Here is a 26435-nt window from a genome sequence, read left to right as displayed (position 1 = left end):
TTTTCAGCATGTAACTTCAATCATGTGAGAAGTCCCACTGATTTCAGCCAGCGACTTCCTATTGAGTCAGCAAAGTACTTATGCCGGCGTGTGATTTTAAGATGACTAATCTCCCTGGCTGCGTCTGCGCTGGCGGGTAGGTACCTCGGGCAGGATGTCCTGCGGCCCCGGCCCCCAGCATACGCCCTGGCGGCATCCTGGCTCTGGGCTGGGACAAGATCAGTGTGACCACGGGCTCCCACAAGCTGTGCTTTCGTTTGGAAAGAAACCCCTGTGTCTGGACCCAGCAAGAAGTGCTGTGTAGTTTGTGAGAGTCGGCAGCCAGGGTGATTGAGGGGATGACTGGAGGGGCGCCTACTCTGCTGCGTGGCCAAAAGCCCAGCTTCGTGCTTAGTGTTATCCCCATGCTGAAACTCCTTGGTGACTTGGAGTGGTACTAGATCAGCCCTGGCTCAAAGGCTGTCACAACTTCTCTAATGAACCTCTCACAGTCTTTCAATAATGCAGCTATTTATAGGCTCCGTCTATACTGAATAGATTGCAGAAGTTGCACAAGAGCTTGCAGTGTTTTAGCAATGAAGCTGTAGAGAGGCATCAGCGCAGACCAAAACCACTCAGTACGGTTACATACAATTAAATTTTATAATCTACTATGCTTTGCCTGATTACACTCACTGCTTAACTGAAAAGGTAATGGCATCATTACATTTGTAAAATTTTCTTAGTGAAAGCTGGTCTTGTGAAGCACAGGGGCTTTAAAATCTTACAGATTAAGAGCTAAACCCTGCTTTTGCCTGCAACATCAATTTTCAGGTGTAGCATCACTTAACAGAATACACCCACTAATGAGTGCAGAATTTGGACGTTGTCAGAAACCATCAGCAACTGTCTTGTCTTTCTTTCTAGGCTCTAGCAAACGTTCTGGGTCTTCTGCTCCCTGCATGTATCATGGGGTGAAAATAGTAATAAAAGGAATGATTAAAAATGTTCAACAAGTGTTCTCATGAGGAAGAATTGCTGCTGGGAGTGTTCTGTCCTTCTCACCGACAAAGTGCGCTGCATCTTAAAGGTTTATTTTTGAGACGTGCGAAATGAAGGTAGCATGAAACAGAGGACAGTTCGCATACGGCACTTGAGTCTTTCTTAGAAGAAATCAGAGAAAAGATTTTACTGCTTTGACCTTCCCAGACTTCTTTATCACACTTGTTCATAAAGTCCCAATAAACAGCAGATTGCTGCAAACATGCTTTTCTTATGAATCTTATAAATCTTCTGAATCTTATGAGAGAACTGACATTTAATACAGGTGTTGGAATAAGCACCGGAAGCCTTTACCTTCCATGGCCATGGCCAGAAAAGGCTTCAGTGACACTCTATAGGCACAGAGACTGGCAGTTCCTGCTACTTTCTCTTTGTCCTAAGGTTTTATCTCTCTAAAAAGGAGCAGAGATTTCCTCTGGGGATTAGGAGGAGGAAAAAACTCGAGACAGAGGTACTATTTCATTACAATACAAAGCACAAAAGGATGAAAAAGACAGCTAATGGTTGTCTTTTCTTCTCTTCTGGCAATTGCTTCCTCTTTAGCAGCTTTGAAGAGAAGTTGGGTCCCTCTGTTTTATCCTGGTCTGTAAGGGCACAGGCCATGAAGGGACTTACAAACCCAGCTACTGCTCTGAGCTGCAGAATCCTATATTTAGATTGCATTGAGACCCACAGCATTTCTTCTCAGCCCACTCTCGCCTCTGCAAGTGCACCAAGTCCCCTGATCACCAGGTCCCTGCTAGAGGCATGGGAAAATCGCGTGACCCCGATCTCCAGCAGACTCGGTGCCCCCGTTAAAGCTGAAGCTCCCAAGTAGATGTTCCTGCACTGATCTAGACCATCACTGCTTCCCAGACAGACAAATTTTACGTTCAGCCCTCCTCAGGTGAGAGAGAGTGGCTTTTGAAGGACAAGGTGGTGCTCGACACACAAATGGAAGTCCCTGCTCCAGTGGACTTACATGAACTGCCTAGAAATTCCCAGCAACTCTCGGAATCAAACTATTAAACTATCAAATGGCAACTCTTGTGAGCCTGACACGCCCAGAGGGTTCTTTTCCACTTGTTTTACTAATTTTTTCTTCTGAAGACAGGGGAAATGAAGCAAGGCAAGGTGAAGATCTTAATTTGATTGTGTAGCTTTGTGGCAGAAAACATTCTAGTAAAAATAAGCAATTTTTCTGCTTTAAGTCGCATTTACAAAAACAGTTGTGGTACCTTGTCTAGAACAGTCATGGTTACTTGTCTAGTCCTGCTGACTCTTTTTACAAAAGAAATATTTTGGAAGGGATGACACATTTTGTCTTGTATATGATGCCTCAGTGCTCACCAGAAAAATTCTTCAATACCAATAAATAATCAAAGGCCTTATTTAAATATTAAGATGTTTAAGTACAATACTAAGTTATAAATATGCTTTGTAACAGGTAGCAAATGCAGCTGATTGACTATTTTAGAAGATTTTTTTTTTTTCTGCTGGATTTAAAATATCTGGTGAAATTGGTGAGGAGTGTACTCAGCACATCCTGTTAGCTGAGTCAATTGAAATTGCACCTGTTCTTGGATGCAAGTCATAACAAATGCAACCCATATACATTGTAAAGAAAAGGACTTGTATGCACTTTTTCCAATTAACATCTGCCTTTTGGCAAGTCATTAACCTATTTTCTCACAAAGAAACAGCTTCAATTGTATTATGCATCCGAAGCGTGCAAAAGTCCCTAAGGGGGCACTCTGACAAAAACATACTGTTCCTGGGTCCAATGTGAACATACATATTCATTAATTGTTTGGGGCAAAGAGTACAGAATTTCTGATTTTTAAAAGCCCTACAAGGTAAACAGGTTACATAAAGCTACGTCCTTGGAAATGCATTCACATCCCAGCCACCATCCCTCTGTAGAAAACTCAAGAGTAGGTTTGTGCTGCGAGATGGCAAAGAAAATAATGCAGTGACACTGTAATAAGACTTTAGGAAGAAAAAAAAAAAAACCACAACCAAACCTGTTTACCCTAAAAATAGTACAGCTTAGTTATTTAACTAAACAAATGTGGGAAGTTTTATTTCTCAAATCCCTCACGATACAGGGATCTATTCAGGCCATTATAAAATGGCAAGGAGAACCTATTCTACCACAATTTCTCCAGCCAGATTAGTTTAATCAAAATTTAAAACTACAGTTTAAGTTTCTCGCCATAAAGATAATAAAATAATGAATTATTATCTTACATGTATAAAAGCAAGAAACAACAATCCCACAAAGATGAGAGAGTTGTTCAGACACATTCGCCTCCAGGAACTGGTTTTCCAAAACTGTAAGTGTATAAAAAATGTCAGCAGTAGTAAAAAGTAAATACTGAAGATGTTTGGAGAATGTAGTGGTGTGTTAAAAAAAAAAAAAAAACAAAACAAAACCAAAACCAAACCAATCCACTAAATCAAAAATAAAACCACCTCCAAAAAATAAAAAAGAGGAAAACCAAGAATAGAGTTTGAGTTGTCAGGTTGGTCCATAAAACACAATGGATTATTGGCATAAACTGACGTCTCAGTCTGATTTTGTCCTGCTATTTGAAAACCTCTATATTCAGATCAAAGGAGCAGCGAAGCACCTTAAGGTCCAACGTTGCAACATTTCGCCATTTGGTGTCTGCCCCCCCAGTGATAATGAGAACCTCTAAACATGCTCCCAAAGGAAGTGCATATTGCCATCCAAAACAAAAAACTGAGAAAAATACCTTTATTGCCTCAAGATCATGCTTCATGTAATGCCCAAGATAAAAATTCCATTAAAATTCCACTAAAATTTGATGGGAATTACAAATAAAATTTAAGACAGTAATACCTGACAGCATTTCTTTCAATTTGGAAGAGCGTTTTTGTTTTGAAACGTCTGCAGAAGCACTTACCATGAGTTGCTGAGCTACTGTGCAACGCTTTGACACTTCAGGAGTTTGAAGTTGGGTTCCTCCAGAAACAGACTCCCAGCGACGCCAGCAGGAGAGGTTGTTCTTGCTGCCACCTTCTCTCTCTCCACCACAAACCTTGGGGATCTACTTGATGTCATTCAGACATTGATGTTATTTAATTTTTTTTAATAAGTAATTGAGCCATTTTTACAGTAGCTGACACCTTCCACCAGACCAGGTTACTCAAATCCCCATCCAGCCTGGCCTTGAACACTTCCAGGGATGGGGCATCCACAACTTCCCTGGGCAACCTGTTCTGGTGTCTCACCACCCTCACAGTAAAGAATTTATTTCTAGTATCTAATCTAAATCTCCCCTCTTCCAATTTAAAACCGTTACCCTTTGTCCTGTCACTAGATCTCCTGACAAAGAGTCCCTCTCCGGCTCTCCTGTAGGCTTCCTTCAGATATTGGAAGGCTGCTGTGAGGTCTCCCCAGAGCCTTCAGTACTTCCCTGCAGTCTGCAACACAGACTTTTCATAATCATTTGAAGACCTGTGCAATTACTTTTTCACATGGTGCAGAAGCACAACTAAGGCTAAACAGCAGTCATTTTCCTCTAGCTCTATAAAATAACTCAGATTGTCAAGTCACCAGTTATTTGCCAGAGCACAAACCCTAGAGTACATGCTTCTGCAAGTTTAACCAGTCTCTTCAGGTACTTTTAAAGGAAGCTTTTCTATTCCATAGCTTTATTTGAAATTATATGGATCCAGAGAATGAGATCACAAGCCCACATCAATGTTCCTTTAAAAGAAACATCATGTTAGCTGGTGGTGGTTGTTTCAGGAGAGCCATCACAGCTCAGGGGAAATACCTCCATCCTGTTCTCAAACAACATCTCTGGTTATACAGACATCCCAAGCATCACGCATGTTGAGTTTCAATATCAACAGACCACCTCATAGAACAACAGGAACCTATCTTAACTTGCAAATGTTACGTTAGTTCATCAGATTTACAAACAGCAGAGGAATAAACTGGATTAAGTAGTAAATGCTCCAGACAATAGGTACTGAAAAGGAAGAAGGATTAGCGATAGGAGCTAAGGTAGAAAGGAAAACTTCTGCAGAGATTTTATTAAAAAATACAGAAGTAAAAGAAATTTCCAAAGCTTGTTGATAAATAATCCTGAAAAGCTTAACAACAAAAAAACCTAGGTATTTAAAACATATATATATGTAATCCACTCAGAGAAAACAAGAAACAAGCAAAGGATTTTAATAGCTACATGGGTTTGCATCTTCTAATGGAGCCAAGAAAACACAAAGACCACAAGAGTATTTGCAAACGCGTAAAGCAAAGTACATCTGACCTGAAAGACAGTATTTACATAACTATGCATTATATAGCATTATAAACAATTGCATAATCAAAGGTCATGCTGTTTACATTGGAATATGTAAGACCATCCTTTCACAAAAAAAAAAAAAAAAAATCTGTGCTAGGAAGTTGCATCTAAAAATCTTTATAAGAGACTGTTTCTTTGCAATAAACAGTACTACTTAAGATTGACTTGAAAATATGTAGTACTTATTGGTAAAATTCAGAGTTTACCAAGCTAGTGAGGTGGTGTCCGGCTCTCTGAAGGTGATTACTTTGAGAGAAAATGAAAAGTTATAAAAGAAAAATTGATGGCTCATTGCTTTGGCTCAAACCACAGTAGTACTTGCACCGTGAGCTTCTGTACTTAAGCTGAACTCTGTTGATGTTAATGAGGTTCAGCCTGGGAAATGGGCTTTATCTATATACAGTCAGTTGCAGAATTGGATTAAAATGCTCCCCCCATTTCACGTGTCCTATTTTTTAGCATATAAAATGTGAAGTTGCAGAAATGGATGACTACCTCATTTTGATTTTGGCTTTATAATAGGTGTTCTGCAATTGCCATTTTAAAAAATAATAGGTAGACATAAAGCAGCACAGAAGTTTTCTATTAAAAAAAAAGACATACGATCATCTAAAAATTGCATTTTTATTAAAAATAAAACCAAAATCATAATACATTGCAAAGTCTTTTCTGATTTACAGCTTCATTCATAACACATTAGTTGATGGGGAACTTTCAAAGCACACAAAGCTTGAGCACCCGTGGAAGTATTTGGAGGATGAGAATCTTTTCTATTTATGATATAGATTTAACATCATTTTGTGTTTGGTTGAAATATATTCTTCAGAAGTATGAAGCTGATTTTTATTTTTCTAAATATGAAAAATGAATTTTGACAGGGATGAGATAAACAGAAGTACTGGGCTGCATCAGTCCTGCAGCTGAATTTACACAGATGCAATTATGGTTTCAAAGTTTAAATTACTTCATTTTCATATTTGTAACTAACAGTTTTTATACCATATCTTGCAATCCACTAAAGTGTTTAGAAGAGTAACTGTCGCTACTTTTTGGTAAAAATATTTTGAGTGTATGTAAGGGACAAAGAAAACCTCTGGCATTTTTGGAGTTAGGACTAATTAGGTCTTATTTCATTTAAGCGCTTGAGTAACATTGCCTTAGCACAAGGAGCATTATTTTCACAATCCTTACCCGAGTTAAAAAAACAACATAGTACACTTCCATAATAATTGCTATTCATCTAAAAATATGTAGTTTGTTGCTTAGTTGTATTCAAAGATCTTATTAGGTTGAAATAAGAGTCCTGTAATGGTCAATGGGAATGATTTTAGAAAATATTAGTTTTGTCTGTGCTACGTTTTCTTAAATATATAACCAGAATATCTGCTTGCTACCGATGTTTAAGTGTGTTTTACATTTTTTTTCTTCCATTTTTATTACATTGACTTGTTAGAAAAGGAGGATTCTTTTTTCTTCTTATATCAAAATCCAGTGAAGTAACATTTGTTATGTCCTTGGGAATATATGGAACATATTCATCAATATAGTTCGTTTTCATCTTTTATTCTTCCTGTCTTCCCTCAAGTAACATTTTTTGCTGATTTTCTAAGCATTCTTTCAATTTATCTTCAGTCAAAGTCAGACGTTGTTCCAGGATTGAAATAGTCTGCATGAAGAGGACAGTAATTTCAATTTGCTTTTATATTACTCACACAGTATTATAAAATTGTGCAACACAGTAACATAAGAAAAAAAATCATTTTAACTCAACAGGAAAAAATATCTTAAGATGGCTTTTTCTTAGCTATTCTGCTACATACCACTGTATTTTAAAATAATGGCTTTGTATATACGGAAATTGTCTGAAGGTTTAAAATTGTTTTCACAAAATATTTTCTTAGAGAGAGAGAAATATATAGATGCATATTTAAGTTACTCTGAAATACAAAGCAAAAGTTGCATCTGTATTTCAACAGAAAACCAGCCACCACTCGTGACCCCAAATGGTGTCTTCCAAAAACCTAAAAAGAACTTTTAAGGCACCCAAAAAAAAAAGCAAGTGAGGAAAAAAAAATAGAACAAACTATTAAAAGGTATTCTCCAACCGATTACCTTCATCAGAAAAGGTAGGTTTCCAGACACAGGCTGGCTGTTTCTTTTTAATCCAATTTACTACACAAGTAGTTTTCAACTGACGACTTGACTCCATACTTATTTCTTGAATTACCATATATGTTGCAAAAACGCAGAAAAAAAAACCCCTTAGCCACTCCCTTTTGATTTGGTTTAATGTTAATATATTACAGACTACGGAGCAGTACCTTAAAACATAGATTGGCTAACTCTGGATTACTAAAAAGAAGCATTAAGCATTTGCAAACAAGTGACTCAGGGTCACTGACTGAGACTAGTATTTGTGCAGTTTCAGTGACACTAGGAATTATTCTACTGCTTAGATTCCTGCCCTAAGCCAACACCTTGAACATTAAGTTTGAAAAGGGATTTAATGGTACATTGCCAATTTACTCTGTTCATCCCCTGCTAATGCATGATTGTTCAAGCTGGAATCTGACAATGTCTGCTAAACAACTGGCTTCTGGCAAATCTACACTAGATCTCACTACTGAAACATAGGGACACTTTCCCTCGAGTTAAAAAAAAAAAAAAAAAACAATCTATATGATTATGTAGCAGGAAGCTTTCACTTTAGCAAACACAATACACGCGATCAATATTTGCTGAAAGGAAAAAACCAAAACAGTCATTTGACTATACAACTATTCAAAATAACCCCATAGACACAACATGGCTCCTGGTTTTTTTTTTTACCCATTTGACAGCATTATCATTTTCCACTGCAAGTGTTATCTGTTATTGCATACTTACTAGAGTTAAAACATCCAGCTGCTCCACAATGTGCTCCAAAGCACTACCCAGGGAGGGGGAGATGCCTGTTTGCCTGTCCACATTATGCACAGCTGACTTGCCCTCTTTCTCCAACTCCCTTTTTGAACTTGTTGCCAAGACCGAAGCAGGGGGATACCGCAGATCTTCGCTGCTGACATCATCCTGGAGTATAGAAACACCATTTGAAGATTCAGTTGCCTTTATCTTCATGTAATTGGAACCATACAAGAAGATAGGCAGAAAAGTCTGGCTTTTAATTAAAAAAAAAAAAAAAAAATCTATTTACACATACACGCACACACACAAGGGCCTTCAAATTTGCTTCTTGTACCAGGTCCAATTCATAACACTTCAATTCATTCTGACCTAAGACAGAATTTCAGCTGTGATGGATGAGGCAATAAGAGAAATCTCAGCAGTTTTTAGGTACATGTTTCAGGTACGTATGATTGAGGCACTATATGATATACTACTAGAGCTTGAATTAAAGCTTGAATAAATACTATTGCTGACTGGAGCTCTTCAAAAAGAGGCTCTAGTTCACAAAGGGATGCGATCACAGCCATATGGATAAAAATCCATATGTGACTACCTAATCACAAGGGTTCCTTCCAACTTCACAAGACGAAACCTTTGTTTAGTGTAACATCTTCTTTTGGAAAAAAAAAAAATTAAGTAGTTTTTAGTTGTTTATTCAGTGGCATTGCTTTTTGAGAAAGTGAGTCCTTCAGAAAATGGGAGAAGGAAACAACAAAAAAGACCCACACAATGCAAAATTAAGAGAGAAAAAACTTTGATGTATAAACATTGCTCCAGGGTAAGTGAGAGAGCACAATCTTCCCCAGTCACTTCTGCTTTTGCTTGTGCCTTGAAGTTCTTAATGGCACTTTTGAGTCATGAAAGGTTAAATCACTAATTCATTACAAGGTCCTTCATAACAACTTTACCCGATTTATTAATCACTTTTTGAGATTTCTTTGAAAACTTATACCTTCAGATAATTTTACTATGAGATAAATTTATTTTTAAACTAAAATAAACTGAGCAGTCAAGTTTTATTATCTCTATGTTTCCAGTATCCATATTTACAAAATAAAATTTTTAAATGGTCACAATTTAACTGTGTCTCTGAAATTTATCGACAGCTGGTGAAAACATCCATCAGCTATGCAAAGGGGAAATTTTAGTCTTACCTGATGTATTTAAAATACACAATATTTACAACGTACCCAAAATATATTTATGTTGTAAAGCTGAACAGATTTGAGAAAAAAAAGTCTTAAAGTCACTGTCAGCCATTAAATTAAAATCTCCTAAGTCTATAAAATAATCTTGTAGAATGTAAATTGCTAGGCAGAATTAGTGGCAAACCTCTACAAGATTACCTAGGCATGTTGATGAGTTTCTGTCAAGAATGATTTATGTGTAGTCGACCCTGCCTTTGAATCAGGTAGGAACAGAGGGATGGATGAAATACTATTATGATAATGTCACGAGTTTAAATATACGTAATACTAAATCATATCAATATTATCAGGAACTTACACGGTTGCATTATCTGCAATACTATTCCTGTGTCTTCAGTGCCACCCTGCACAGTCCTCAACTAACACAATCTGTTCTCTGGACTCACTCTTGCTGATTCTCAAAAATCTTTTCTTCCGTAAGTGCTGGGGTTGTGCTAGCTACAGTAATGAGAGAGAGCTAAGCACAAGACGAGTTGTGGCCACCACATATCTGGAAGGACTTTTCTTTTTACTACCAAAGCACAAGAGAAAACCAAAACCACCACACCCACAGAGTCAGCAGAAGACTGTGGGTCTAACGAGGGGAATGGCTGAAAGCAGAGACTGTGGTGTGGTAAGAGGGTTTCGTATCTTAGGAAGAGGAGGGCAAAGAAGAGTGTCTCACCACCCTCTCTGGCTTACAAGCTCCACTGTGCAGTTAAGTTCTGCAAGGACAGGTCTCAGCCCACAAGCAAGAACCCATGAAGTGCAGAGCATGGGGTTGATGGGGATAGGGGGACATACCCGTGCATATACTTCAGACTTTCATTTACAATGCTACAAAACCATATGGAACCCTTCTCAAGGTTTGACAGTACAATGGTATTTAGTGATACGTCACTTTCATTGATTTCATTATGATGAAAAAAAAACAGATAAATGAACTAGAAGATACTTCCAGTTCCCCTTCAGCCCTCTTTTCTGTGCTTGGTGACTGATTTATGCAAATGAACTAAGCATGTCAAGTAATAAAGGTCTGATGCAACTAACAGTGAAATCCATCAGCGATTTGTGTTGATACTGGGTTGTGTCAAAAAATAAACTGCAGATTTAAAATATTAAACATCTGAGGCTCTTCTGCAGAATGTCCTAATGGTTATAACATTTGCATTGGACTACAGAGAACTGACCTTCTCAGACAAAGGCTATTTAAACTCATGGCTCATAGCACAATGCTTTATCAACCAGGCTGTTTCCTTGTAAAGGCATGAAACTGTGGAAGAAAGGGTACTCTCTCCAGCCATGCTGTTTGAGTTTTGCCACTGGTCAACAGAAAGCAGCTTTAGTTCAGTGGTTAGGATGCTCAGTCAGGAGCAGGTAAGTCCTGTTCCCATTAGAGGCTTTATATTCCATATGTAAGGGGATAAAAATGAATAAAAACTCCACAGGAAAAAGGATTTGAACCTAGAACTTCCCCACTCCTAACTAAATAGTTTAATTACACCTTTCTCTCCAGTACCATGGATTTCAATTTCTCCTCAATGAGAAAAATGTTGTGATGTCAACTTCAAATTATTCCAAAGAATTGTACATTGTGAAGGGGTCACTTGTTAGCATAAAATGAAATAGAATACAAATGGTTTGATTTTTGGACAAGGTAGGCAGAAAATGAATGTCCCATTTAATTTTACTTTGCTTTAGCTCCTTGCTTTAAAGTGTTAGAAGTCTTCAAAGGAAAGTGTTCTGAATATCTCAAAATATTCTGGCTCACAATGTACCCCATGTGCTTTTAGATGAGTGCAAAGTATATAGGATTATTGCATCTTAAGACTGTCCATATCTTCCCTTTGCAGATTTCATTATATGAGATACCATTAATTCAATCCTAGAAGAGCTCAGATTCACTGTGTTATTTCTGACTTACCAAGTTATATCTGAGGTCCTTGGGAAACAGGATTAATGGGAACTTTTTGGCACGCTTACTAAATCACAAGATGGAGATAGTCTCAAAATGCTGATTAACACAGAAAAGATTAAGCTCAATTCGGCATTCAAATGTTAAAGAAAAATATTGCCATACATTAAAGAATTTTTGCCTTACAACCAATCATACTATGAAGAACATCCTTGTATTTAACTACAACAGGAGAGTCTGCTAGAGTAGACTTCTTAGTAAGATTTCTATAAAGACAGTGAGATTACAGAAACCTTGCTTCTGTCTGTAAACCTCAACTGCCTGCCCAGAAGCTTCCAAACCTCAACCAGGATTAGGTAAATTTGACAGAGAGGTAGAGGGCCCACTGATTAAGTTGCACCAAATTTCAGGAAAACTGGAGGCAGGGTAGATGTGACATGTTGCAGGCAAGACAGGTAGAACTCAAACATTATATATTCTGCATGGCAGCAGTAAACCTACCTGGTTATCACACACCTTATGAAATGCAGGCAGTTGATAAGGGAAGTTAAAAGCATTGGTGAAAAACAGCCAGTTTGTGCAGGAACAATTTGTAAAGCTTACACAACTATTCTTTGTAGATACCTGTACGTGTCCTCTAAAAATTTTGGCACCTTTTGCTGATTTTAATCAAACCTAGTGAAGAGGTAGGGGTCTCAGAAGTAATTAAGTTCCTGAAAGCTTCAGGAAACCATCTGCCAGAGTTTCCCACCTGAGGTTATCACAGCTCTACAAGTTCACACTCCTTAGCTCCGAAGGGGAATAAAGATTTGAGTTCTAGAGCTGCGAGAAAGACCCAGGCTGAAACCCGTGTCTTCCCAGACACCAGTATCAATAAGCTCTTTGGAAATAAAACTAGTGCAGTTTGTCTAATGTTAACAAAGCTACTTGTACTGATGTTTTGAGAAGTACATTCATTTCCTTAAGGTCATGGAGAACAGGAGAGGTTCCTGAAGACTGGAGGAAGGCCAACATCACTCCAGTCTTCAAAAAGGGCAAGAAGGAGGACCCAGGGAACTACAGACCAGTTAGTCTCACCTCCGTCCCTGGGAAGGTAATGAAGAGACTCATTCTAGATGTCATCTCCAAACAAGTTGAAGAGCAGGGGGTTATTGGAAGTGGGCAACATGCGTTTACCAAGGGTAAATCATGTTTGACCAATTTGATAGCTTTCTACGATGCTATAACTGGTTGGCTGGACAAGGGGAGGGCAGCAGATGTCATCTACCTTGACTTCAGCAAGGCTTTTGACACAGTCTCCCATAGCATCCTCATTGGGAAACTAAGGAAGTGTGGGCTGGATGAGGGGACAGTGAGGTGGATTGAGAACTGGCTGTGTGACAGGACCCAAAGGGTAATGATTAATGGAACAGGCTCAAGCTGGAGGCCTGTAACCAGTGGTGTTCCCCAGGGGTCAATACTTGGTCCAGTCCTGTTCAACATATTCATCAGTAACCTGGACAAGGGGACAGAGTGTATCCTTAGCAAGTGTGCTGATGATACCAAACTGGGAGGGGTGGCTGACACCCCGGAGGGCCGGTGCTGCCATCCAGAGAGACCTGGACAGGCTGGAGAGCTGGGCAAGGAAGAACCTCATGAGGTTCAACAGGGAAAAGTGTAGGGTCCTGCACCTGGGGAAGAAGAATGTCAGGCACCAATACAGGTTAGGTGTGGACCTGCTGGAGTCAAGTTCTGAACAGAAAGATCTGGGGGTCCTGGTAGACAGCAAAATGACAATGAGCAAGCAGTGTGCTCTTGTGGCCAGGAAGGCCAACGGAATCCTGGGCTGCATAGGGAAGAGTGTGGCTAGTAGGTCGAGGGAAGTCATTCTCCCCCTCTACTCTGCACTGGTGAGGCCACAACTGGAATACTGCATCCAGTTCTGGGCTCCCCAATTCAAGAGGGACAGGGAACTACTGGAAAGAGTCCAGCGAAGGGCAACGAGGATGATTCAAGGGTTGGAGCATCTCCCTTATGAAGAAAGGCTGAGAGAGCTGGGACTTTTTAGCCTGGAGAAGAGAAGGCTGAGGGGAGACCTTATCAATGCTTATAAGTATCTCAAGGGTGGGTTGAAGGAGGAGGGAGCCAGACTCTTTTCAGTGGTTGCCAGTGAGAGGACGAGGGGCAACGGGCACAAGCTGGAACATAGGAGGTTCCACTCAAATATGAGAAAAAACTTCTTCACAGTGAGGGTGACAGAGCCCTGGAACAGGCTGCCCAGGGAGGTTGTGGAGTCCCCTTCTTTGGAGATTTTCAAGACCCGCCTGGATGCAGTCCTGAGTAACATGCTCTAACATGCTCTGGGCAATCCTGCTTCAGCAGATGATCTCTATGGTCCCTTCCAACTCTAAAAATTCAGTGAAATTCCTTGCTGTTTGAATGACACCAGTAATTAAATAACACAGCCAAAACAGATGTAACTGTAAACTTCAACTGATACTCTTTGACTTTGTTAAAGGCATACTGCTATGCAAGTTCAGCATCCTAAAGATAATCTATTAATTCTCAAGTACTTAACAATAATAAAAAAATAGATCTAACATTCAATGGCACTCAAATTAAAATTTTGCTATTTGTGATCTGAAGCATTAGAATTTAAAATTAAATTAAATTTAAATTAATGGAGCAGGAGAGGAAAACAATCTGAGGTTATTGTCAAGTTCTTCTAAAAACAGTTCTACTCTGAGGTCAGTGTTTCTAGGTTTCTTTTCAAACAAGCCTGTTGTACTTCAGACTTCAGTTTAAGCTCCCACAAAGTAATCACAAGTTTTGCTATTAAAGCCAGCCTAAATAGATTCTTCCAAACCAAGGAGGAAAGCTGTCAATTCATGTAAACAGAGCAAATGCTAAGCTACTAAAAATCTCACCAAACATTTTTTCTTACACTGAATTTTGCATCAATTTTACTGTATTAGACAAACAGGCTGTGAAAAATGCTTTGTAACTCAGTAAATTGCCACCAACATTGCCAAGGCAGAGTACTGGAAAAGTCTTCTTGTAATTTACTGGGTTAAGCAGGAAATTGAGATTCTTCTGTTATATGCTCAAAGACATACAGCAACAATGTGGCACGGAAGTGCTTAAATAAGTAAGACAAAGGCCTCAACGTTTGTCAAATCTGAAAGGATCAAACACAGATAAGCAAATAATTGAACTTTCAAAATTAGTAAGAGAGAATTGAATTGAGATACTTTCAACTCGCCTGAGTTGTGCCAAAATGGTTGTTATTTTTATCATATTCTGGAAATTTCTAGAGATTTTAAAATGTTGTCAGACTTCAAGTATGCTGCTATATTCTGGAGATGCCTGCTTTATATTTTAACCTCTCTTAGTATCTAAATTGACAATCTCCTCCAGCTCAGTGAAGGGTCTAATGCAACACTCAAATGCCAAAACCTTGTTATAAAGGAGCGACACTAGTCTCAGTAGATTTCCTTTACTTTTGGATACCGATCAGTTCGTGTCCACTGCTTTCACTCAGCATAATCTTTTTAAAAAAAGCTCTTTTTAAAGAAACTATTTCTACGCAACAGCATATTATACATATAGTGTTTCAAGAACTAGATGCTCCCTTTCCTTCAAATTAGCCCCTTTCTAAAGTACTTCAAATACTACCAATTCATAAACAACAATTCTATATGTTGCCAGCAATGTCGTAAAAATGCCTCATAATTCAAAAAACCAAACTATTCTGAAAGACTTCAGAGCTATCGCTTATTTTGAGAAAATAAATTTGAATAAGGTAATCAATTTTAAATTGTTATTTCTGAGCAAAGCTAAAAAGAAAATTAAAATGTGTACAGTGTTTCCATTCACAGTCCGTTAGTAACAAAACAGACTCACATTTGGGCAACTTCATGCGAGTTACAAATAAGGAGGAGAAGGAACAGATTTAATTAATCAATAGGAAATTATTACCATGACATTACCAAGCGGATGTTTGGGAGAAAATTAAATTTAGCCTATAAATGATGTCACAAACAGCAAACCACAATTGCTCATCTTTGTTTTCAGTCAAGCAAAATAGCCAAAACTCTGTGGGTGGTACTTAATCAATTTCTGAAAAATCCTTACACATAACCTTATCACCTCTGCCTATTCCCAAATGTTTTCCCATAAAACATTCACAGATCAGACAGAAACAAACACTGCATCCCAGTCTCCCTTCACTTCATGATGTATAAGAATAGAATCTGAGTAAAATGCATCCATATATAAAGATGCCTGAGCGGTTTTATTTATAGAGAAAAAATTCCCTCAAGGAAAAAGATATGAAAAAATACAAGTCTCTGTCATTCAACTGAAAATCATTAGCCTTCAATCTTCCAAGAGCTTTGAATTCAGAAAATATACACAACAGCTTCCAAATGAGTATCTTAATGATGTTATAATTAAGATGGGCTTATATGAAAAAGTGACATTGGTAAGCTTCCTAATGAATCACAAAAATTGGCATGGTCTGCTTTTTAAAAATAATCCTTTAAATTTTGAACACATGGTACATTTGCCTACTAATACTAAAACATTTCTGATACTGTGATTAAAACAACTACAAACAATTAGTCATAATTAGGGCATTAAGCTCAAAGAGACCAAAGAGCAAAGGCAAAACAGAGTAGTCTCCCATCTTACCAGACCTTGATTTCCTGTGATTTTTTGGGTTGTTTCTTTTTTTAAATGATGGGAAGTTTTTCCAGAAGTAACAGTACTATCATTACCACTGCTTTTTCCTCCATCTTGTGAGTCTACCCTCAAACTAAAATGGTTCACTGTGGATACGATAAATTGAACTGCACAGGAGATGGTTTTTCCTCTGTTTTTTTCGTAGGCCATAATTATTCACAGATTGCTTCTCTTGCTTTGAAATTATTTTTTTCAGTCAGTAAGTGATCCACATAAGACAAAGCTCTTTGATCTATTAGGCTAACACTGAGTATGCTAAACCACAATCTGTTTTATCGGTTTCTACTGCAGAAAACTTCCCTGTAGTTTCAGCTGATGACAGCACTCTTCTCTTCCTCTCCTCTCGCACGTACGTGAATCAGCACAGCAAAAACCTGCCACGTGCCAAACTGCAGCTCTCTGACCCTTGATATTTGATGAGGTACTTCTGGTATAATTCATCTGCAAACTTTAATTGAATTTTTGCATTCAAGCAGTAAAATCCAGCTAAACTATACAGCGCATCTAAAACAAAGTTCTACCAAGCATTTCTAGTTTGAGCAGACCTCTTGCAGAACAACTCTTAACACAGGATTTCACGCTAAATTAAAAGGCTTTCATGGCTTCTTACGCATATCAGTCTCCTCTAGCTCTTAAAAGAATGTCCAAGCTAAAACCAAAAATTGAAAGCACTTAATGTAATTGTACCTTATCCAATCTGACAAGGAAATATTTGGTCTTCTCCTCTCCGGCACAGGTATCATCACTGAAGTCAGCACATTCTTCAGCTTAGAACCTGACACATTCATCTTTAATCTAGTTGAGTTTATAGAGGTCAAGAGGCCAATACAGTACAATGAAAACTAGTTGCTAAATTGTTTTTTTTTAAAATATCAGTATGAAATTAACTGAAATCCTGATGCACTTACAGCTATGGTCTGACTAATCAGGTTTATTTATTTCTATCAGGATTATAGCTATGTTAAATTTAGCATTGCTGTAATGGCATGGAATAATAAAGACTCTTCTGTTCACAGGCACATCTCAAGATATCCTGAATAGATAGTTTTATGTAAAGAAATCATATCATACTTTACAAGCGTTCTTTCACACACATAATGAGAAACTGGCTACGTGGTTTTGTTATGTCAGTTTTTTCCCAGAAGTTTTATTTGCCATTGTTGCTGTAGGTCTGAGAAAACACTGTGAAACAGTGCACATCCAATGCACCGAGTATTTTGCAATCCCATGTGTACAGGATCTAATACAGAATAAAAAATTTTCTCCATATTCCTTTCATGACAAGACAACATTTTTTCTGGGGAAAAAAACCCCAAAATTAAGCCTTGTTTTCTCCAAGAAATACAAAAATTATACTTCCCCACTAAAAAACTAATAGAAGTCCACAGATCACGGAATCACGGAATTGTCAGAGTTGGAAGGGACCTCTAGAGATCATCTAGTCCAACTCCCCTGCTGAAGCAGGATTGCAAATATTTGAACACATCCAGTTAGAAACAAATAGTATTCCTGAAATACTTTTCTAAACTCTTAAACCATCAGCAATACTTAAGCTTTACCTAAAATCTGAAAAAAGCTTTTTTTTTAGTTTGCTCATTGATGTTAATTTCTAACATCAATAGTTCCCTGCATAGTCAGAGTCTGATTCAGCAAAGGGATCCACAAAAACTGAACAGCTGTGCTCTGCTTCCACTGGATTTAGATAAATCTAACCCTTAAAATGTACCTAAATACAGTAGCTATGCAGCTTGTAAAGGAAGAAACAAAAAAACCACAGCCCCCTCAAAGCAAGCAATGCTGCTGAAAAGTAAATCAATAAATAAATAAATGTCATGAACATCCCACACAAACTAGGCAGAAATCATTAAAAGTTCAATTTCCAAAGATAAGAAATTCCCCACCAGGACGTCAGTTCTAAATGTAACGGTTCAGGAAGACCATATTCAAACACTTTTATAAATTATAAAAATACTTGCACCACAGACACTAAAAATAACAATGGAATAAAGGTAAAGGAAAGTAATAAATAATCTTCAATGTATCTTCAGCTTCAGCAAGAAGCTTTGAAAAGCCAAGGACAGATAACATGAAACCATAGAAACATTCCCACTATTCACAATCACAAAATTAAGTAGCCAATTTTAATTTAGGCAAATTACTTTGGACTGCATGTGTGCACATCCAAGGGCACATCTTATAGCTAAAATCAATACTAAAGTTTCAAGTGATGACTTCTTTTTACCCATATAGAGTCCTAATAAAAATTACGTTACATACTTTGCTTGAACTTCTTATCCATACTAGGGCAGGGAAAAGCTGAAGGAGGGCAGGAGGAATACTTGGAACAGAAACTGGAAACATAAGGAAATAGATACTAGAAATGAAATAATGACTGCAAATAAATAACCCTATATGGGCAATGCCTCCTTTCTAGTACTATAAATAGAATACTCTGCTATATTTGATAACACAAGTGCTAATGAATAAAAACAGAGGTAAAAAAAACCTAGGGCTTTCCCAGCACGTGGGCAAACTCCCTACACCCCAAGTAGCAGATTGTGGACGTTCACAGAGGGCATCAAATATGGGAGAGGAGGAGGCAGGGTTACCTCAGAGTATGACTGAGAACACAGCATCCTCGCCAGGAACGTATCTACTCAGTAAATGACAGCTGGGCTTCTGGATTGCCTGCTCGTGACTCCTTTCTGTCCTCTTCCCTCTACTTAATGACTGAACGTCTCTGCTTTAGACCAATAACTAGCTAAATAAGTCTAACTGAATTTTACAAAGAAACGATAGCTTGTAACAGTATGATTTATTGTGCAGAGTCTTAAAATGTGTAGATGAAGTGCTAGCCCTTTATATCTCGTTCAAATGGCTGGCAAAGTCACTTAGTATATTCATTGGTATTGTTCAAAATGAATTTACAATGAAAAGAAATCATTCAACAAACCCAAAGGAACTTCTCATTCTTGAAGGCATGTTTACTCCTAGGAAAACCAAACCAAAACATTTTATCTTAAGTCAAATTTTTCAAACTAAATCATATACTTCACAATATGGAATTGATTTCTCTTAGATAAGTGCCTCATACTTAACCTGCTGGGGCACAATTAACCTTGATCAAATTACACTGTATGTAAAGAAGAAGAGCTAAAGGAACACACTTCTGTCTTAAACTCCACCTCTCAATAAGAATGAACAAAAGAATCACTAAAGACAAAATCCTGAAGAGACAGACTCTGCCAGGACAAGGAGAAGGACTGAAGAACCTGAGTAACCTCCTCCCAAACCCTGCAGAAAGCTAAGAAGAGCTGCAGTCCTTATGCTCCAGTCTCCACAGACCAGGGGGCTGGTGCTCCACAAGGTTGAGAGGCTGTTGCCCAGGAGAACCGGTGTAGAGCTGTCTATGCTGCAGAGCCTCCCTTTGTGCCATGTACACATACTACATTAGCAGAGCCCCCTGCTGTAGAAGGAGCACATAAGATCTTATTGCCTGCCCACACGTAAGTATATACTCATACACGTCTACACACAACCTTCTTTCAAGGTTATAGGCAAAGCCAACAGAAGGTGCTTTCTGTTGGCACAGCTGCACCAGTACCAATAGTTTTTGTCGTAACAGCAGCATCAGTGCTATGGTATGAATTTTTTTATTTTTGTACTTCATACCAACATAACTTGTGGCAACAAACCTTTGTTGCCTAGACAAACCTAGCTTGCCTCCCATTAGGGGATACTAGGAGGTGCGGGGTGTCCACACACAGATTTCACAAAGAAATCTTCTCTTACTACCTGAGATCTGGCAGCTTTGGTTTCCCTTTAGATCAGGGGTAACAACAAGAAGCTACACCACTTAACTGGGTGGCTTTTTGACAATACCACTGGTTTTTTACTCCTGCTTCTATGGAGAAAACAATCTCTTCCAATTCAAATTATTTACAAGAAAGTATCAAGGAGTAAAAAACACTAGAAACTAAGTTAGGAATACAGCATAGCAGAGTCCAAAGTCATTTCCAACAGGGCCAGCACAATTGCTTGAAGACTTTGCCAAGGAGCCAGATGCTACTATTACCACAAAAAAAAAAAAAAGATACCAAATATTTCACAGCTTGGAGCTGAAATCCCCTGATTATAGCCAGGAAAAAAATATCTTACTATGTAATAGAGGAATACTGTTCCTCAGCATTTGACCAAGGCTTTTGTTAATAAAAATGTTACACCTATAATGGATGATGAAAAAAGGTTTGACAAGGACATCAAATTCTTTAACAACAGTGTCACAAAAAACTCCCATAAGGATAAAACAAAACTTCAAAATTTTCCTTGAGAAGTGAAATTTATCTGCTTTTGTTAGGTTTCATTTAATACCTGGAGAAAGAAGCAAAAGCCTACACTGAGCTATTTCAGTGTTCAGTGTTAGTAATATGCTGAAGGTTTGGACAAGCTGTCCAATTTATCCAGGTAAAGACAATACTCAGTGCTGCTGAGCTTAGTTCAGATGTAGGATTTTCAAAAATTGCTTTAGCAGTGCTAGCATAACTTTCTACTTAAGTCAGTAGAGTTTTACAATTTACTGTGATAAGAATCAAATTAGGGAACTGCAGAAACTGAGAAATTTGAGAACTGCATAGAAATATCCAAGAAATGTTAACTTTGGAGAGATCTGAAATGCCTGTTATATTCTTGAAAAATCATTTATTTTAATTAGTGTTCTATTACAAACTTCTGTGAAAATACACACATTGTTCAGCACCAATCAAAATGCTAATTGTGTTGGCACGTAAGATCGGTAGGTAGATTGGCTCTGCTTGGCTGTATTAAAAAAAGAATTCAACAACAATAAAAATTATAGTTAAAGCATTAAGGTTGCCAATAATAGCTTTATTTTGAAATGCTTCATAATTTTCTCCCACTGTTGGGCTGTGACAGTTGGAACTCTGAAGAAACCAAAATAAATACCTTCCTGATTTAAGAATATGTTCTGCAGTTCTGCCAGTTCATTAAAATCACAATTTAAAAAAAAAAAGAAATAAAATCTCTGTGATAAGATGAGAGTGGGTTTCATTGCTCAAGCAATTCATTAGCTACCAGGCTCTAAAAATTTATCTTCTCCCTATTTGACACTTGGTATTTATTTTTTTAGCCAATTTCTTCCTACCTAAAAATGACAAAAGTTAACAAACCATTGGAGGTGACTAACTGTCAGCATGGGATAAATGGCAACACCATTCTGAATTTGGGTAGTTGGGGCAGGAGGAAGGGTAGGGAATGGTGGCTGACTCAAGAGTAACAAATATTCTTGGAATTGTAACTCACTAAATTTCCCAGGAGCATACTACTAGAAGTCTTGATCACTGAATCCAGTCCTCAGGTACGAGAAGGAGTTTGCATCAATACCATTCTCACGAAGCAATCTCTTATTTTGGAACTCACAACATCTCCCATAGGGAATTTCTTTTATGATTATTTATTTTAAATTTTAAAAGCATAAATATGGAAAAAAACTTAGTTTATACAGATTGTGTGCTAGCCAAGTGAAAGTATAAAACCTTCCCACTTCTGCCTCAACACATGCTCTTAATATCACAATGGTCACATCCACAATCTTGTTAACTTTAGCTAAAATAAATATGGATAAATAAATAACAAAAGTAGCCAGCTTAAAATTTAGGGGCCTGTTTTCCACTTCTGTAAATGATGCTGGAGAAAGCCCCCTTTTTCCTGAGCTCTTTGTGTGAGAATGTCTTACGGATTAAGATCCTGATTCATATTATTAGTAATGTGACATGGCTGGCTACTTTGCAGTCAGCTTTTCCTCCCTGCCAACCCAAAAGGAGGAAAAAAAAAAAAAAAATATCTAGTACAAACTCTTGCCTCTCTCAGCAGCAAAAAGCTACGAGGCCAACAACTTGAGGAAGCTCTGCCTCATGATTCTTACAGGATTCCTACACTGCTGAGCTGCAGAGAAGCAGTTGGTGAACACAGCAGAAGGGAAGCAACCTTGTCTAGTGTCCACAACAATTCACAGCTGCATGTTCCAGATCCAACCGCTCTCACACCTTATTACTCTTTTTTTGGTATAAGAGAAAACTCCACTTACAGTTTTTATTCTCTGTAGTGATGCTTATGTGACTAGAAAGCAGATACACAACTCACAAGAAACAAGACTGATGCTTATTCCTTCATTCAGCGACGTGTAGCATCTTCTGCTTTTGCTACAGAAGAGGATCTGAAGAACAGACTCACTGTGGATCAGCACAACTCTCCATTTAATGCATAAGTAGAAAATAATAATGTAATTCATGATTTTTCAAGAAAATAGCATAACGGCACAGAGCAATAAAAAAAGATATATACACAAAAAAATACCCCCTTAGAATATAAAGATATACATAAAAGGCTAGATATATACTTTTATGTATGTATTTTATACATATAACACTGTTCTATGTGTGTATATGTACATGGATATATTCCATCTATATATGCATACACACAACTTACATAAAACACCTTACAAACTTACTACCTTACAACAGAAATTAACTACAGTTCTGCCCCCTATAACATGCAAAGCCTTAAAACTCTGTGTTTGTGTGTATATATAACGAAAACAAACGGAAGACACTAAATAAAGGGTTTACTATTTGAAGATAAATATTAAATTCCACTGGTCACAGTGTGTTGTTTTATTCATACATCCATCCATGTTTAAATTAATTTGTTAAGCATCCATGCAATTCTTCTGCACACATTCCATATTTATGTTTGCTGCTACATTGCTAGCACCTTTGGTGTGCTTGGGGTATTTTGTTTGTTTTGAACAGCCAAACTTAAAACATTGACTAACATTAGTAATCTCTATGTGTTCAAAATAGGAAAAACTATGATAAAACAATTACACGATTATATAGTTATTGTTTAACTTGCTCATCTTCCTATTGCTCTAGCATACAAGAATTGTCTTGAATTATATTTGTATTAGTGACATCCAGCTCAGAACCATCACAGTCTAAAACAGTATTCAAGATCAATTGTCTTTATACAGGCCTACACAATTCAGTATATTCTTGTATGAATACTGTATCAAAGTTATAACAAAAAAAAAATCTACATCATCACCTGTTTCTTTTTGGTGTAAAGAAATATCCTTTTAACATCGCTAATTACACTGGCAGCCAAAACAGGAGTGTCAGTGTGTTCCACAAGTAGGACTGAAAGCCACAGTACATGCACAACTCTGAGCTCAAGGGTAGAACTTGCTCGTATCACTATATCTCAAACTACTGCACGTCTGTTCTGGAAATCTGGTCCTTTGGTTAGACCACAACAAAGAGAAACTGGAAAATTTTATTGTATTTCTGCTTGCCATTTCTCTAGCATTGAGATCTGAGATGCTTTACTGAGCAACAGAACAGAAATTTTGTTAAGAATCACCACAGATTCAAATTAAAGCCCTCTTGCTTTGTAATGACAACTAATGCACTCTCTCTACAACTTTTCTGGTTTTAGGAAAAAAAATCCCTTGTTTATACTAATACTGTGATCTTTTAAAACTTATGAAAGGAAGATTACTTTGGTATTTTGTTATCACCACCAGCAGCCTGGTGATAGCAAGAATTTATGAAACGGTGTGTCAATGCAAGGTACAGGAGAGTATATCATTTCCCACTCTAGTGAAAACACAACATCACTAGCACTCCCTGTCTTCTATGTCACTGCATCTTAAGGAAAATAATTTATAATAATAATAATGGACAACATTAACACAAATATTTTCTAGAGGTCAATCAAGTTAAGCATGTAACACTTACATATAAGATACTCCCTGCTAAGAACAGCAGCTCACATTCTGAAGTGTGCTCACACTCCCTTTTGCTCACGGTGATGTGGCACATTCAAAGAAAGTAAAGCACGTTTCTCTGAATGGTTTGGTTGTATGGGTTAGAGTTGGATTAAGTGGAAGAGAAATATATGAAGACAAATAGTATTTAAATACTTCACTAAATTAGCATTAATGAAAAACTGCATTAAATACTAATCACTCGGGTATAGATAAGAAATATAAACACAACCATGCTAAAAAGCATGTAAAACAATATCATACTGTTATGTCCCCTTTATTAATTTCATTTGATTAAAGCTGACTGTGTGCTTGCAACTGCACAGAAGAGCTAAACAACGTGTGATTAATTGTACAGTATCAGTTATGTCAGGTAGTGGTCTAGTCAAAATGTGGAGATGCCACACTCAACGGGGTGTGGAAGAAGTCATATCCCTACTGTGTGCCACACTCCATACTTGACAATAAAAACAAAAGCAATTGGCACTATAATCCCAGATCAACAGCTGGCATTCCAGTCCTAAATGCCAAATCCTGTTGGGGATTTAGAGGCTTCACAGATAAAATACAGTGTTGTTTTTTAGAACTGTAAAAGGCAGATTAATACAAATGACCATAAACAAGAAGTGATGAAACATAGCTGATCAGGATAATTGAAGGCCTCAGCAAAAACTCTATAGCCATTGGAATCAGGAGCAATAAAAGGGACATTGAGCACACTTTCCTAAGGAAACAACACTGAGACTATCATTTCCATCTGCATGTCCCCACACCTCACTTAAGTTTTGAACCTGTTGCAGATTTAAAAGGGTCTGATGAAGGAATAGATATCCTAGAGAAAGCTGATTTCATATAAGTTTCCTGAGACTAGATTGCCAGCTAAAGGAGAGAAATCAGTAAGTACTCCCACTGGGAGAAAGGCTGTGGCATAAATTTACATATTACTGGGGACCAGAGAATGCATACAAGAGAAACAGAACTTGTAATTACCTCAAAGCAAGGGAAAAGCTTCAAATAAAACATTACACTCAGCTGTGAAAAAGATTTGTAGGAAGCCAGGCTGCATTATTTCTGCCAGTCAAGGATTATTGAACTTTACAAATATCAGGAACAAAAGAAGTCCTAGCAATGGCATACTTATTAGCTAGAGGTGTTAGAGTGATGCAGAACTTTTTTTTTTTAAGTGATTAATGCAGTATTTTTATCTTTCATTTCGTAAGATAATAAATGCTGTAGTTGTATATCTGGCAAAATCTTCCTTTCCAACTGTAGCAAGAAAAGACCATTAAACAATTTACACTGTATGTAAATATTTTTAAATCCTGAGTTACATAGTTTGAACTCAATGGTTTTGAAATAACTTAACAAGTTAGGTGATGATGTTGATTTTTAATATATCCTGGAATAATGGAGAAATACCAGGGGACTGGGGAAGCTGACGTTCCATCAGTAGTTAGAAAGGATAAACAGGATAACTTTGCAATCATAGGTCACAGCTAGCTTGAGAATTGTGTCAGGGAAAAAACACTGAAGAGTTGATTTAGGACATATATAGCAAAGATTTAAGGCATAATATCAAGCAAATCAATACAGTTTGAGAAAGAAAAGAAATGGTCTGTCAAACTGAAGACCTCTCTAGGGAAATATTTAGTCAAACTGTTCCTGATAAAAGTACTTTTTAAAATCCATAATATGCATGCTACAATTTTAATTAACAAATTTTAGGTTGTAATGCAGTATAAAGCCAATTATCTAGTCAGTGTTTCTTCAAAAACAGTTAAATCAGAAGGTTACTACAGAATTGTGCTGGTTTTAGTGATTCCATTGAAATCTGTTCTTATTTCAGTCCCATGCAAAACGTACCCATGATCCGGAAGACCATGTTTACAAACACAAAAAGGCATACTGGAAACTACTAAAACAGTCAAGGTTACTTGGCCAAATGCAACCTTATGTACACGTGTAAGATCTCCGAGATGAAGACACTCTAGAGTAATACACTAAAGAAAGCAGAATTACAATGACATACTGTATAGCTGAGTGAAAGGATAAAATTTTGATGTGATAACCTTATTGAGTAAAGAATTACAGTAACTTCTTACACATAGTTATAACTAGCTGGAAGTATTGAGCAAGAGGTAGTATTGTACTACACTGGCAAAAATCAGATGTACACAGAATTCCTGATCTAAGATGTGCAAGAAATGAGGAAACACCTATAAAAATGAATCATGGCTTGGAAAAGTAATATCTTCACTGAGGAACTTTTGATAGTGGTTTACCTAAGGATAGGTTAAGGATAAAGTAATTCTCTATATCAAGAAAGGGGTCTTCCTCTACAATAAAAATACTGCAACTCAGAGTTGCATTGTAATTCCTGTGCTTCTGGTATCTGACATGCAGTGTGGAACTGGCATCTTTGTCTTGACGGAGTATAACCTCCACACAGTTAGAAAACA

General features: G+C 37.5%; 1 protein-coding gene across 2 annotated transcripts in view; it reads right to left on the bottom strand.

Moving 5' to 3' along the window:
* Positions 1–5971: 5971 nt before the first annotated feature.
* Positions 5972–26435, bottom strand: part of POC1B (POC1 centriolar protein B) — a 54396-nt gene continuing 33932 nt past the window's right edge. Inside the window, exons 11-12 of one of the 2 annotated variants that reach the window (XM_074169114.1) lie at positions 8247–8429; positions 5972–7026 (exon numbers count right to left, since the gene is read on the bottom strand). In XM_074169114.1, the coding sequence (XP_074025215.1) occupies positions 6922–7026; positions 8247–8429 (288 nt within the window). In that variant the 3' untranslated portion in view covers positions 5972–6921. The remainder of the gene's footprint in view (positions 7027–8246; positions 8430–26435) is intronic. The other variant, XM_074169115.1, reaches the window with a different exon arrangement.

This window comes from Numenius arquata, chromosome 2 (genome assembly GCF_964106895.1).
Source record: "Numenius arquata chromosome 2, bNumArq3.hap1.1, whole genome shotgun sequence".
In the NCBI taxonomy this organism is placed as follows: domain Eukaryota; kingdom Metazoa; phylum Chordata; class Aves; order Charadriiformes; family Scolopacidae; genus Numenius; species Numenius arquata.
Note: the sequence above shows the minus strand (reverse complement) of the source record. Positions and strands in the feature narration are given on the sequence as shown.